Source organism: Salvelinus alpinus, chromosome 13, assembly GCF_045679555.1.
Source record: "Salvelinus alpinus chromosome 13, SLU_Salpinus.1, whole genome shotgun sequence".
NCBI lineage: Eukaryota > Metazoa > Chordata > Actinopteri > Salmoniformes > Salmonidae > Salvelinus > Salvelinus alpinus.
Window position 1 is genome coordinate 36,104,993 of NC_092098.1, and position 14,271 is coordinate 36,119,263.

At 38.8% G+C, this 14,271-nt stretch overlaps 2 protein-coding genes across 2 annotated transcripts; both read left to right on the forward strand.

The window, feature by feature from the left end:
• Nucleotides 1-1,470: 1,470 nt before the first annotated feature.
• LOC139537589 (lens fiber membrane intrinsic protein-like) lies at nucleotides 1,471-8,338 on the forward strand. The gene is made up of 5 exons (XM_071339072.1): nucleotides 1,471-1,625; nucleotides 2,996-3,184; nucleotides 3,557-3,706; nucleotides 7,358-7,492; nucleotides 8,089-8,338. Exons 2-5 carry the CDS (start codon nucleotides 3,010-3,012, stop codon nucleotides 8,148-8,150), a joined length of 522 nt encoding a protein of 173 aa, XP_071195173.1. The 5' UTR covers nucleotides 1,471-1,625; nucleotides 2,996-3,009; the 3' UTR covers nucleotides 8,151-8,338.
• A 2,832-nt stretch (nucleotides 8,339-11,170) lies between these two features.
• On the forward strand, nucleotides 11,171-13,618 carry LOC139537588 (brain-specific homeobox protein homolog). The gene is made up of 3 exons (XM_071339071.1): nucleotides 11,171-11,978; nucleotides 12,506-12,696; nucleotides 12,793-13,618. The coding sequence occupies exons 1-3, from the start codon at nucleotides 11,726-11,728 to the stop codon at nucleotides 13,030-13,032; spliced, it is 684 nt and encodes a 227-aa protein (XP_071195172.1). The 5' UTR covers nucleotides 11,171-11,725; the 3' UTR covers nucleotides 13,033-13,618.
• The last annotated feature ends 653 nt before the right edge of the window (nucleotides 13,619-14,271 follow it).

The following is a 14,271-nucleotide window of genomic DNA, read 5'->3' on the forward strand; positions in this document are numbered from 1 at the left end:
TGATAGGAAAGAGAGGTTGAGTAGGCTAGTAATAGGGGTTGCAATAATTTTGGCTGATAATTTTAGAAAGAGAGGGTCCAGATTGTCTAGCCCAGCTGATTTGTAGGGATCCAGATTTTGCAATTGGATTTGGGTGAAGGAGAAGTGGGGGGGAGGCAAGTTGCTGCAGGGGGTGCTGAGATGTTGGCCGGGGTAGGGGTAGCCAGGTGGAAAGCATGGCCAGCCGTGGAAAAATGCTTATTGAAATGATCGATTATCACAAATTTATCGGTGGTGACAGTGTTTCCTATCCTCAGTACAATGGGCAGCTGGGAGGAGGTGCTCTTATTCTCCATGAACTTTACAGTGTCCCAAAACTTTTTGGAATTAGTGCTACAGGAAGCAAATTTCTGTTTAAAAAAAGCTAGCCTTAGCTTTCCTAACTGACTGAGTATATTGGTTCCTAACTTCCCTGGAAAGTTGCATATCGTGGGGGATATTCAATGCTGATGCAGAACGCCACAGGATGTTTTTGTGCTGGTCAAGGGCAGTCAAGTCTGGGGTGAACCAAGGGCTATATCTGTTCTTAGTTCTACATTTTTTGAATGGGGCATACTTATTTAAGATGGTGAGGAAAGCACTTTTGAAGAGCAACCAGGCATCCTCTACTGACAGGATGAGTTCAATATCCTTCCAGGATACCCAGGCCAGGTCAATTAGAAAGGCCTGCTCGCTGAAGTGTTTTAAAGAGCGGTAAAAGGTTAGAAGAACTAACAACAAAGGTTAGGAGAATTTACGTAGCAGGTTAGGTGATTTAGGTTAATTTTAGCAAAAGCGTTAGGGGAAGGATTAACAACATTTTTACAGTTGTCCCCGATGCGACTCGAACCCGCAACCTTTGGATTTCTAGACGGTCACGGTATACGCCTATCCATCCTCCCTGACCAACCTTGCTTTTGTTTCAGTTATTCAGCATTTGTAACATAACATATCGTATTTAATGGATGTGCAAACATTTCAGTCCAATCTTAAGGTATTAGGGGTGCAATTTTGTGGACTATGTAGGACCATCATGGGAAACTCTCATATAGAGTATGTCTGGAAATTGTGGGTATGCCTCACAAAAGGATTCCAGTAGTTCTTACAGCTTACATTTACAGAATAAACAAATACTATTGAATCGAAAGTGGGTCAAGGAAACACTCAGAAAATAATAATTAGGAGAATATTTGCTAAATTTACTTTTTGGGGGAAATTAAAATAATCAGTGCTGGTTGAGGCAGAGCCTCTGATTTAACGCCTGGCCTGCTCTCCACTATAGCTGCTTCAGTCCTTCACTTTCAATCAAAACCATCCAGTCATCAGTATTACTTCAACCTGACAGCTTTAGACAATTCTGTTTTTTCAGCAGATTCCCAAACGACAAAACTAGTAGCGCTGATTGGCTAGCTCTCTGCCTGTCCCTTTGTCTGCCCTCTCCGTTTGTTCTATCCCCCCCCATTTCCCTTTTCACCGATTCAAACGATAGCGCTATTAGCCTGCTGGAAATCTGCCTGTCTTGGCATTATAGGGGCCTTGTTGTATTTTGTCAGGAAACCCAACTTTAATACAGAGTCGCTTAGTATTCATAAAAGGGGTCTATTAAGGTAAGCTTGTCAGCGTGTGGTTGAATTTATGCAATAGTGTCATCCATCTTGAAAATAATGAATTATGATTTAGTGTGTTTGTGTGTGACAGTCAATCTCTGATTCTTTCCAGTATATGAAAAAAAAGAGTCAGTCATTCAGGGTAAAAATTAGGGTCAGTCAATGCTGATGTTAAATATTGGTATAGTGCTCCAAAACATTTCATTTTTAAATGTAGACTTATATCCTAAATGTTTAAATGAATGACTATACTGCATATGGTCAAGTTTATGAGTATATATATAAGTTTACAGGTTGATATCACCAACTTGCATTGATAAAATAGACACATGCTATCTGCTGTATTAAGAAATAAACAATAAATCATTTGTGTTTGGGAATAATCTGGTTATTGAACCACTGAGAAAAACTGACCAAATTTGTAGCCTATAGAATCAGTTTTCAATAAAGTATTGTAAAATCTCCACCAAATTATAACCAACAATTTTGTTGGTGTAAATAGAGTATGGATGGAAATGTAGGGTATGGTGACATATAGGTGACACTGAAAACAACTAGGTTGCCCTCTTCTGGCCAGTGTAAAACTGATAGATAATTGATGGAAGTGTCTATGGCTAATTAGTTTCTGCTCTCACAGTAAAAAGAAAAGTAGAGTTGTTTTTGAAAGGGATGACAGATTTAATGTGATTTCATTTAAAAAAAATCTGATATATTGGCATTCAATGCTGGCAATGAAATATTAGCATTAGTACATCTTTCAGTATTTGGGACAGTTTTACAGTAGTTGTTTCTAGAATAGCAACAGATGTGATCACAAATGAACATACTCTTGAGAAGAGTATTGAGAAGCTGCTATAAGAACAGTAATACATAGAGCCATATAAAAACCCACATAAAATGTGGATCTACTATATTTGCAATGGTAATTAAAATGATGTTCTGGATTTTACCAGACATAACCTGCCATGTAAATATTTTGAAGTTCAAATAAATTTGAAATTGAAATGAGAACGACCAGGGTTTGGTCAGAAGATATTGTTTTCAGGTAGAACAAGTGACAAATACATGTATCAAATATCAAAGTTATCCTGGGCAAATGCCCTGAGTGAAGCTCTATAATATAAGAGGTGCCTGTGAGGGCCCATCCTTTCCCACTGATCTCCCAGAGAACAAAGTGGACCTCAGAGTAGACACATACCTGCAACCCTTTGGCTCAATCCAGTCGAAATTATGTGATAATTACAATGCAATTACCAACACTTAGGGTCTCTCTTCCTGAAGTGTGCGTGTGTGTTGACAGGGGGCCGCGGCTGACCCCTGTATTCTAAGTGACCTCACGCTATCATTGTGTGTGCGTGTTTGTGTGTCAGTTTGCAGGTGCAGGATGTACAGCTTCATGGGCGGAGGGCTGTTCTGTGCAGGCGTGGGGAACATCCTCCTGATTGTTTCTACGGCAACCGATTATTGGATGCAGTACCGGCACTCCAACAGCTACATGCATCAGGGCCTGTGGCGGTACTGCATGCCAGGGAAATGCTTCACACACAATGACAGCATTGGTGAGGACTACAGCCAGTGCACACAATGCTGTCATAACACTGTCATAACACCCAAAACATGTCATAGCAAGCCATAAATGGTATATGAGTGGTGCTATTTCCATGTTATGTGCCATGTCAGTGGTACGGCTTATGAATCACAATATGATGTGATGGGAGCTATACCAATCACACCACAGCTTGTTGATTTTGGCACGAAAGAGTCCTTATCCTAGTCACAGCATGAGCATCAAGGCTTGCTTTCCATAACAAGATTCATATTTGCCAAGCACAGTTCAAACGTCATCAATATGGTTAGTTTTAGGTCAGAACAGGCCAGGGTCAGTCTCTCTTGTACCCTGACAATTCCTGTTAACCTTTGACCCCCTGCAGCCCACTTGGATGCCACCCGAGCACTTATGATCCTCTCTCTCCTGGCCTGTTTCATTGGCATCATTATCGGCGTCATGGCCTTCATCCACTCCTCATTCTTCAACAGGTTTGACAAAACCTTTGCTGCAGGCATTTTGTTCTTCATCTCATGTAAGTTGGGTTCATTTACTTCATTTCACTTATTTTACACATTTTACATAGGGCGTTTTCACATATGAAATTATGTACCCTGGTTCGGTTTCCTGGAGCGTTTGTGTGAATTCTACAGAATACGTTTTGCTTTCACAATACCTGAAATAACCGTTTCAGAGTGCAATTAGCAAGACGCACATTCTACATGACGTTAGCGAGCTAGCTTGTTTACAATGCGCAAAAAGTTCCATGTGACCCGCTCCACAATACCTGGTGCTCTGGTCCTGGATCTTGGACCCACTAATCACGCAGGTCCAGGATTTGTGTCAGCCAGGGTTCGTTTGAGTTTCACACAAGCTTTATAGCGCGGATCAGGGTACCGAAAGCTCCGGGATCCTGATCATAAGCGGATATGTGAAAGCGCCAATACTGTTTGGTTTTCTTTCCATGTCAAATGTTGTAACTATATGATAAGTGATATAAGGTTGATATCTTTATTTGTTGGATGCTGAATAAAACTTTTAGTTCAAATTCAAAGATTCTGTCGGTCGAATGGTGTCTAATTCTTTTTATGAACCACATGGTTTTTGAAGAATAAAACTTAAATACACCAGGCAAAATTTGGCATGGAATAGCATAATGATATAATTGCAGTGGCAAACAGAGCTTAGGGACACAACATCAGGAGTCTGTGTATTAGTTTGACTTTCTGAGTTGTGCATCGTCCTGGTGGTTGGCGACAGAACATATGTATAATCTCTAGGAACTCTATTTACCAGACGTAAAAATAAATGTGTCCCTCACTATCAAATAAAAGTCAAAATAATTTTTTTGTCTGAAGCACACCATAATACTTCCGAGTTAGACAGCGGGTTGCCATTAGACCACGCACTTCACGCGAGATGTCCTAGCACGGAATCTACCACTGTTTTACACAGCAGGAAGGAATATGGTGCGGTTTGGACAAAAGTAGGATTCTGACATTTAATTGATAACAAGGGACAACTTTCATTTTACGTCTGGTAAGTAGAGTTCCTAGAGATTACACATATGCTTTTGTTGACAGGAAACGTTTTTTTAGAGAAGCCGGCTATATTGTGGTATGGTTCTTTTCCGTCGCCAATCACCAGAACGATGCACAACTCAGGGTGTCCAACCAATACACAGACTCCCGATGTTGTGTCACAAAGCTATGGCGAATCGTGACTATGGGACCTACGCCTTCAGAGGGAACAAAAATCTTCCAATACCTTGTATCAAACTCAAAAATCAAGAAAACATAGCATCACTTAATGCGCCCAACATTATATGTACTGTAGTCGGAAAATTATAGTTCTAGTGAAGGAGGCGCAATGCTTTTTTATGTAATTTATGAATGAATCAAACAGGCCTGGCGGAGCTTCGGGCTGCGGCACACACAAAGTCAGAATCGGCATGGACACAACATGTGGCACAGAGCATAGAATAATGCGACCAGCGAAACAAACACAGTCTTTACATAACCTATGGTAACCTAACACCAATATCACCAATACCGACAACAACACCAATACCGACAACAACAGTGTCACATCAAAGGTGACAGGCTCATTGTGCTAAAAGGACAGCGACCGTAATACCTGTGCACTCCATGGTTCTGAAGGAGAGACAGTTTTGGTCAAACACATAGACACGGCTGATAGACAGCCGATAGCAGTCACACAGCATCAAATAATGTTAAATAATAAGCATCACATTCACTCCAGTAGGCCCCATGAAATTATAACAATACAAAAGCAGAACCATTTCATTCCAAAATGAAATTAACAAACCAGCTATTACTTCCCATTGCAAATATATTTTAGCACATTCATCACACTAACCGGTGATCTAACATTTAAATGCAACAATGTTTCACAGTCATTATTTTCAATGAGATAGCTAACAGCAAGCAAGCTGCAAAAAATAAAACAGTGTCATTCACCAGATGATCACTTGAAAACAAAGTTTGAAAGTTGTTCTTGAAAAGGGTGATACTAACAGTTTAGCAACAACGTCCAAATTGAGGCCTTCTGTCCACCTTCTGAAGGCCTAGCCAATGGCTGACTGAGCTAGCTAGATTTTTCTACCCAGAGACCACCAAAGAAAAATCCTGATTGGATATTTTTTTCTCTTCAATATTAACCCTTCTCTATCCAACACAAACTCAAGAGGTGAAGGTAGAAGACAACTACAATTATTGTAAAGATGATAAAGAAATTAAAACAACATTTTATTTAAAATAAAAACATTTAAAATATATCCTTAGGCCTTCTCTGAAGGCCCTCACAGTTCCCCACTGTATAATTGTCTGGATGAAATCTGGTTCTGGTTGAAGCAAGGTCAGATACTCAAATTATAACTATAACTAGCTAGGTTTCCATCCAATTGTTGACAGATTGTTGTGCAAATTTCTAATATATGTATAAAGACCATATGCTCATTTTCCCACCAGAGATGTGTTTCCATCAAATTGGCTTGTTGCGGATAAAAGGCTGTGCATGATGACATTGTAAACATAAAAATTACTTTTGCGCTTAAATTCCCATGTACCAAATAAAAAATACAAGTTAAATGGGTTTCCATCACATTTTCTACTGCTGGTTTTGGCAGCAGCTTAAATATACAGTGCGGGTATAGCCTATACATGATAAGATTATTATGGACAAAAGAGCAAGATCATTTTTATTTGTCAAATGGCAGCCAAGCATTATCATCATGTCACCAGAATAAGACCCTCAATATTTATTGGAAAGGGGCATCAAGCTCATCACCATGAAGTTTCACCACCCTGTGAAGTTCATCATAACTTATTTCATATGTAGCCTAATAAACTGCATCCTTTCCCGAGTCATAGTGGGAGTACCACACAACATATCATCGCATGACTCCAAGTTTACTTCGATATGATGGTTATTAGGCCTATATCAATATTTGTGCATAAATCCATTTCCACCACCATTTCTCGCATAATTAATTTGACCAACAAAAAGATCCCACCCTGTGTAGCATATTTTGTTTGTCAACATTTTGGAAAGTTTACAGACAAATCTGCTTTTTCCATCAGGCCTGTCATGACATTTTTTATCCGACATGTAGTCTAGTTCACTCGCATAAAAAGTTTGGATGGAAACCTGGTTACTGACTATAAAAAGTGCTATTTTGGTTGTTATCTGGGTAGTTTGGTCCACTATGCAGAATATCATGATTGATGTATAAAAATATATCCCAAAAAATTCTGTGTTTCAATGTATTTGCAGGGACTTTAAATATTGTAATATTGTTTACATTTTTGCATGTGTCTGCCCTTGTGTTTGGCACTTTCAACATTAACCTGAAACAATACTAGAAAATAAGATCTTAGTTCCGTCTTATTATTCACTAAATCTAGCTTATTGTTTACTAATTAGACATACAAAAGGAAATCAGACACTTCCCAACATCAAACTGTTCACTAAATAAGTGTGCATAATTGTGTATCAGTGTTGAAATTGATCAGTATCCACTGACGTCACAATTTGACAGATTTCTGTTTTAAAACCTAAAGCATAAAACTCTTAAGACTTTTAAGAATCAAAGAAATGCAAAAACATGGATGCCATCGTGTGATGTGATGTTGCAGTAAGTAGTTTGCTCTCTTTTTCTCTCCAGGCTTTTTCGTGTTGCTGGCAATGGCAGTGTACACTGGCGTGACGATGAATTACTATGGTAAACGCTATGGCAACTGGAGGTTCTCCTGGTCCTTCATCATCGGCTGGGTGTCAGTGGTGCTAAACTTCTTTTCAGGTAAAACCACAACAACACAGGTCACACTCCCCACATAACATTTAATTGTGAACTAATGTTTTATTTAAGCAAATATATTATTAATACTCCATATAGTTAATCCAAGGCCGGTATTCACAGAATGTCTTAGAGCAGAGGACTGCTGATCTAGAATAAGTTTTGCCTTTTAATCATAGTGAATAAGATGAGGGGGACCTGATCCTAAATCAGCACTCTTATTCTGAGTGGCTTTGTGAGTATGGAATAAGGAGTATTATAAAGGAACATTAAATATGCTTTATATTTATTTAACCATTATTTAGCCAGGTAAGTCATGAGAACAAATGTGTACCAATTCAATTATGAATATGTACAGCTCCTAACTACTTGAACAAGCAACAATCTCCTTACAGACAATCTCCTTTGTTGGAATATAGAATTTTGGATGGTAGCTGAATTGTGTTTTATATCGTTTTGGTCTACTTGCACTTCAGTGTGTGTGTGTGTGTGTGTGTGTGTGTGTGTGTGTGTGTGTGTGTGTGTGTGTGTGTGTGTGTGTGTGTGTGTGTGTGTGTGTGTGTGTGTGTGTACATGATGTCTTGGTCTTTCTTTTAAAGGTATATTCTATATGTGTGCCTATCGGATGCACGAATGCCCCAGAAACTCAAACTCTCACTAGAAGACTTCCGAAATTATAATCAATGCCTTATATTGAGAGCTTGTGGCTGTTCCCTGAATTTGAGAGTCAAGATGGATCCATCCACTATTTACTTTTGGAACATGGATTATAGTATTTCAAGTGATCTGAATAAAGGACGCTGGGGATAAACGTGTCTCCTTTTTAATTATTAAATGCTTGTTCTTTTATATTTGCACGGCCCATTTTTACACGTCACAAATATTGACCATTTTGAGTTCAGGTCTGATATGGTAAAGTATATACATTATCTGCAATGCAGACAAACTAACACAAATCTGGTCAAGTAAAATTATCCAAGTACTTCAAATAAAATGTGACAGATGCATAAATATACTGTCTCCTGTATGTAGGTATAGCTACTAACAATCTAATTACGCTTTAGCAGAGTTGGGCAGGCTTCAAGAAATTATAGAACACAACTGCCCAGGGTCAGGCTATAGAAGAATAGCAGTCATTTTCAAGTGGGTATCTTTTGGAAAATGTTAGTAATAGTTTTATAGCATGTATGGGGATGCACAATAAGCTGCTATGTTGAACACATATGCTATTATTACATAGGCTATCATAAAAAACATGTATATGTTTGGATCATACAACAATGATTTGATCCTGTGGCAGGCATTCTTGTACAACATGATGAATGATATGATGTCCAGACTAACTGGATTGGTTAAGTGGAAGACCGTGATAAACCTATTGCATGCAAGATGATACACTGGTGCAGGGTAAACATATTTGCCAAACACATTGTGTGTGGAATTTGTGTCATGATTTCACTTCGATTGGTTAAACATTGACTGAATTTAATTGATGGTAGTCAGAAATGTTTAGGCCACCATTTCCCAAACTCTGGGGACCCCAAGGGGCAGACATTTTGTTTCAAATAATCAAATCTAGATTAGTTGAATATTTGAACCAGCTGTGCAGTGCTAGGGGAAAAAAACGAAATGTGCACCTCTTGGGGTCCCCAGGACAGAGTTTGGGAAACTCTGGTTTAGTCCTATAGGACAATGTTTTGCGATAAACGTGTTGTAAAAATGTATGCATATTTCAATTAATATGACATTGCCTTCCTGTATTTCACAATCAATCATCATGTTACATATAAATTGATGCCAAAAGGTCAGTGAAGACTAAGGATCTAATAAAACATGTTCTTCACGCGCCCGCGCCACTGGTACATGATGGGAAGCCCCGACGCAAAACAAAGACGAATGTCAAAACAATATAAAGCTTATTTCCACTTAATTTGATTTATCTTGTTACCAGATCAATAAATATAGTAACACTGCAAAAAAAAAGGACCAGGCGACGTCTCTGAAGCTAAACGATGTATTACCAAATAGAATGCTGCAAGCCTCTTATCGAAGGAAATGTGCCACTTAAAGGCGCTGCATGGTCAATCCACTATCTGCATTGGCTGTGCAGCATTTACGGTGATACGGCCTCTGCAGAAGTCAGGTCATTCATACTTCTTGGGCTTTATGGAGCAGCGCATAGCTGTTGTGAAGGAAGTTGTCAAGGAAGTGAGTTTGTGTTTATACAGGACCTCCCGGCCCCACCTACCATCAACCAATCACATAGAGCCTTCGGCATTGTTGCAGAATTTGGGAGGCGCACAAAAATATGGTAGGGAGCTCATTTTGGCCTCTGCGTGGCTCCGGAGGCTCCGCAATTCCGTCACATATCCATACAGCGCCTCCATACAGCGCCTCCGACAACATTTTCAGATCAAGCATAAATTGGCTTTTAGAATTGATGCTCTGGCGCCCAGGCACCACATTTTACTTGATGAACTGGCTGTTAAAAGCCGATTAACCCCACCTTAAGAACGGAACGGATCTTATTGACTATCCGTGCAAAGACGATTTCATCACCATTGTTTATTTACCCTACTTTCAAATGTTCCTCTTAAACCAACAGTTACCCTGATTGTCTTTTAAGAAGGGCTGAGGCGCACTTGCATGTCAGAGGTCTTCTCAACTTAGTTCATGATTTAGCTGGAAGACTCAAAATACTACTATGCTTTGCAAGTGTTTTTTTCCAGCAAGATCATTTGTTCTATAGGCCTATTATCTTCAACAAATGTTTATACAAGTAGCCTTCTACAGATATGTCAAAAAGGGTCTCAAGAGGATTACCAAAGTGAACTAAGACCTGCAAGTCATGGCATATCACTTCATTCGATCAACTGTCGAATTGTGCAGTTGCCACAAAAGTCTATGATTTCTGGACTCTGCTCAGAGAGAGAAACAAACGAAAACAGTGCCTCAAGCTGTCACATTTCCAAGTTCATTAAACTGGTGCTACATTACATTTGGAGTCATTTGCAAGGTGCACATTCATTTTCCTTATACAAGCTCATGCATATGGAGGACATGTTTAAGATTTGGCGCAGTAATGCAATTTCGTGAGTAATTGAATCCAGTAATTAATTTGTTCTGCCTACCTGATCAAATGGAAATACTGTCCTCGCGCCCAAGGATTACTACTTCCGCTCTAACATCTCCCCTAATTGCCTAATAGCATTGCAGCGAAAATTCTGCCTGCATTAAGACACTTTCACATTAGCCAGCGTGATTGGAAATGTGATGACAACACGATATCAACAAATTAAGGCTTCAGTCGCCTAAATGTCGCAGGAGCACCACTTGTACTCTCACAGATTTTAATACCAACAATTACAGCCAATTTAGGGCGGAATTAGCAGATAGCCCTGTTATATCCCCCGCCTCAGCGATCCGCTCAAAATGACTAACTAAGAAAAGATAGTATAGGAAACTAACTAGCCTAGGGATTACTACAACAGGCTACTGTTGCACAAAAAAAAAAAAAATGCCATTTAGAGTAGTAAATGTTAGTTTTCTGTCGTCTATGTGGGAATGCCAACAGCAGTCCCACAGATGTTGGGAGTAATTAAAAAGTCTAAGTAAGATAGGCTACATGTAGAAAGTGAAACGTTATCATTTCTTAATCATTGGTGTTGCCTAGTAATGGCGTATACCTTGTTATAAACAGTTGATGTTTATAAATAGGCTATAAATTCCACCACAGGTTACGTGACATATATAATAGTCTAATGGCTTAAAATAGTAGGATATATGTTTATACTCAAATTTGACTGGAAAATGGGCGAATGGAAGCAAGTTTGACTGAGGCGCGGGAACAACTGCAGGACTTCCGTGGGAAGGCTTTTTCAGCACCATGGCGAACGACCCTCCCTCTTCGTCATCACCATGATTAATCCATACAAAACTAATTCCTTGCTCCGCCCCACTGGCGTGCTATTGGCTGATTACAAATCAATTTCACAATTTACCACAGTCGCTCCCCTTGGATAAATAGTAGGCTAATTTACCTCCCACTGGCACTGAATAAATAGTAGTCTAATCTGCCTGGCACCACTCACTGGCTGCCACACAGACGACAATTCTAGCGTTTGAGACTGACGAGACGGGCAAGAAGTTTAGTGCTACCCTTCCCTGGTTTGTTAGGGTGCGCATAGCATCAACACCACACGGACTCAATTTTGAAAGTGTTTTCAGAGATATAAAATGAATCTGAACTACACATCCCCAATGCCTCAGATGCCAGCCCAGAGGTCAACGTCGTTCTTCATCGAAGATATTTTATTACACAAACCCAAGCCTCTGAGAGAGGTCTTCCACTCGCCGTTCTCAAGCTCTCTGGCGTCCCGAATGCCTCTCCTAGAATATGGATACCCACTGATGCCCACTCCGATACTAGCGCATCACCCGCACCATCCTCTACAAAAGCTGGACCATCACCAGTATTTCTTTACGTCTGGTAAGTCAACGAAGGCACTGGACTGGTAAATGCATTCACGATGCAGTCAGAGAGTGCAATGACAGTTAAGACATTAACGTTGACATTCCGTTAGGCCTATAAAGATTTAATTCCAAATGGGTCTTTTATAATGTTGGTGCATGCATCATTTCAATTTTAGTAGCCCATTACACCTAATAGCCTGACAAAATGATGGAATTGTCTCCGGCGTTGTACAACAGGTGCATCTGCCATTCGCGCGTAAACATTGGTGCAAAAAAACGTTTTCGAATAAATCCAACTCAATCAGAACAAAAACAATTTATACTCCATTATATAATGATTGGCTAAATATAACGAGGCCTAAGGTAATAGTGTGAAGAAATTGCATGGAGTAAAACGCTTTAAAGCCTGATTTAAATAGGCCTTTTGATTTTCCCACATGCCTAGAGTTTGACATCTCATTTAACTTAACAAATGTATATGTTAATATCATTTTATTAAATATTGTGTTGAATTAAATTTTGAATGCAATATTTATTTCACAGGGATGCAAATGCCGGCTTTATTTCAGCATCATCCAGAGTTACCGGGCAAACATTGCAGACGCAGGAAGGCGAGAACGGTTTTCTCGGATTCTCAACTATCTGGTCTTGAAAAGAGATTTGAGATACAACGGTACCTATCCACGCCAGAACGAGTGGAGTTGGCAACAGCGTTAAGTCTCTCGGAAACCCAGGTAAGAAAACTAAATTCACACAATCAACATAGCCTTCGGGATGGTCGCATTGTGCTGCAAAGCAAGTTTATTAAATATTCCACCTTTGTCACACAGGTGAAAACATGGTTTCAAAACAGAAGGATGAAGCATAAAAAGCAACTGAGGAAAACACAAGACGACCAGAAAAATCCGAATGACTTAGATAGATCCATGGATAACGCAAGTGAGAGTGAACTCAACGAAAAAAATACAGATGATGTTAACAGTGGAATCGAGCCGAACTCGTACATTTTGGAAAATGAGGACGATGTTGATATCGAGGATGACATTTGCTCGCCAGAACCTTCACTATAGAGCAAGTGGCAAGTTGTTTTAAAAACAAATAACCATGACCCATTGTAAATGTAAATATTGAATTGTGTCTTTTCCATATGAAATTATATATAGCTTTTTTAAACAAATCAATGATAATAATGCAAAATAGTATTTATTCAAGGGTATGCGTAATATCTCACTACACATTCATTTTAGGCTCTGTCTATATTTATGTTTTCCGTGACTGTAAAATGCATCATATCAAACAACTGTACATACAAAATATAATCTGAAGCAATGTTCATTATTAGGAAATTATTAATAATATTATTATTAGTATGACTATTATTATCTTTGAATCAAAAGTCAAACAAAAACCAGACACCTTCATTTTAAGATTTTTAAAAAAATGTTTAAAGCCACAAGTTGAATATTTTGCGAGAAAATCTTTGAGAAAAATTTGTATATAACTACTTTGATAAACAAAATCGACATCTCAATTGCAGCATGTCACATTTTTAACCTATTTTTTGCACTTTCGTTCAGGTAGTCTAATGAAAGATGTTGCAGCATATGCCCTTTGAAGTGTTATTGCTTTACTATTAAAACGTGCATGATAACCAGAGCTAATTGTTTATTTAGCCTGTACCATTTGTCGTTTACGTTAGTTGGTTTTATTATTAGGCTAAGGGATTAAAGTTTCATTTTCCTCTAAACTTGGATGAATTGACCAATGTTTCAATTTAATGCAAGTTAATACTTTATTAGTTCGTTATTAATCAATAATTATATCTTTATAGGACACTGGAGATTTAACTAGAACATATATTTTTATTTAATTGAAATAGTTTTATAGGAATACTCATACTTTTGAAAAGCAATTTTAGCCAATGACCTCTTTTGTACTTCAATAATAATAGCATCTTCATTTTAATTAATTATGGTTATAATAATATTTTTAAGGAGCCTATTATTTTGCATAGGCCTATCCACATTAATACCTTCCGTATCTAGAGAAGTGATCAGTTGTAATAGCTTTTTACTAACATAACCCACCTATTAAAGAACCAGGAGCCATTTAGCTGTGGAGGTAATGTGAATCCGAGGCTGCCTGTTTTAAGTTGCTCATGCGGTTGTAAACCTTGGTAGGTGGGACCACGCTGAGTGAGGAATACAAGAAAGACTTCCCCACACTAGAACAAATAGTTGTTACATGCAACTTGGAGGAAGCTATTCATAAACATTCTCATGACTTTTATTCAACTTGAGGTATTCTGC

Excerpts from the sequence above, each read along its gene's own strand:
- LOC139537589 (XM_071339072.1), top strand. The coding sequence starts at position 3,010 with ATGTACAGCTTCATGGGCGGAGGGCTGTTCTGTGCAGGCGTGGGGAAC. Across the intron at positions 3,707-7,357 it reads CATTTTGTTCTTCATCTCAT|GCTTTTTCGTGTTGCTGGCA; the intron begins GTAAGTTGGGTT and ends TTTTCTCTCCAG. Across the intron at positions 7,493-8,088 it reads GGTGCTAAACTTCTTTTCAG|GTATATTCTATATGTGTGCC; the intron begins GTAAAACCACAA and ends TTTCTTTTAAAG.
- LOC139537588 (XM_071339071.1), top strand. The coding sequence starts at position 11,726 with ATGAATCTGAACTACACATCCCCAATGCCTCAGATGCCAGCCCAGAGG. Across the intron at positions 11,979-12,505 it reads CCAGTATTTCTTTACGTCTG|GGATGCAAATGCCGGCTTTA; the intron begins GTAAGTCAACGA and ends TTTATTTCACAG. Across the intron at positions 12,697-12,792 it reads TAAGTCTCTCGGAAACCCAG|GTGAAAACATGGTTTCAAAA; the intron begins GTAAGAAAACTA and ends TTTGTCACACAG.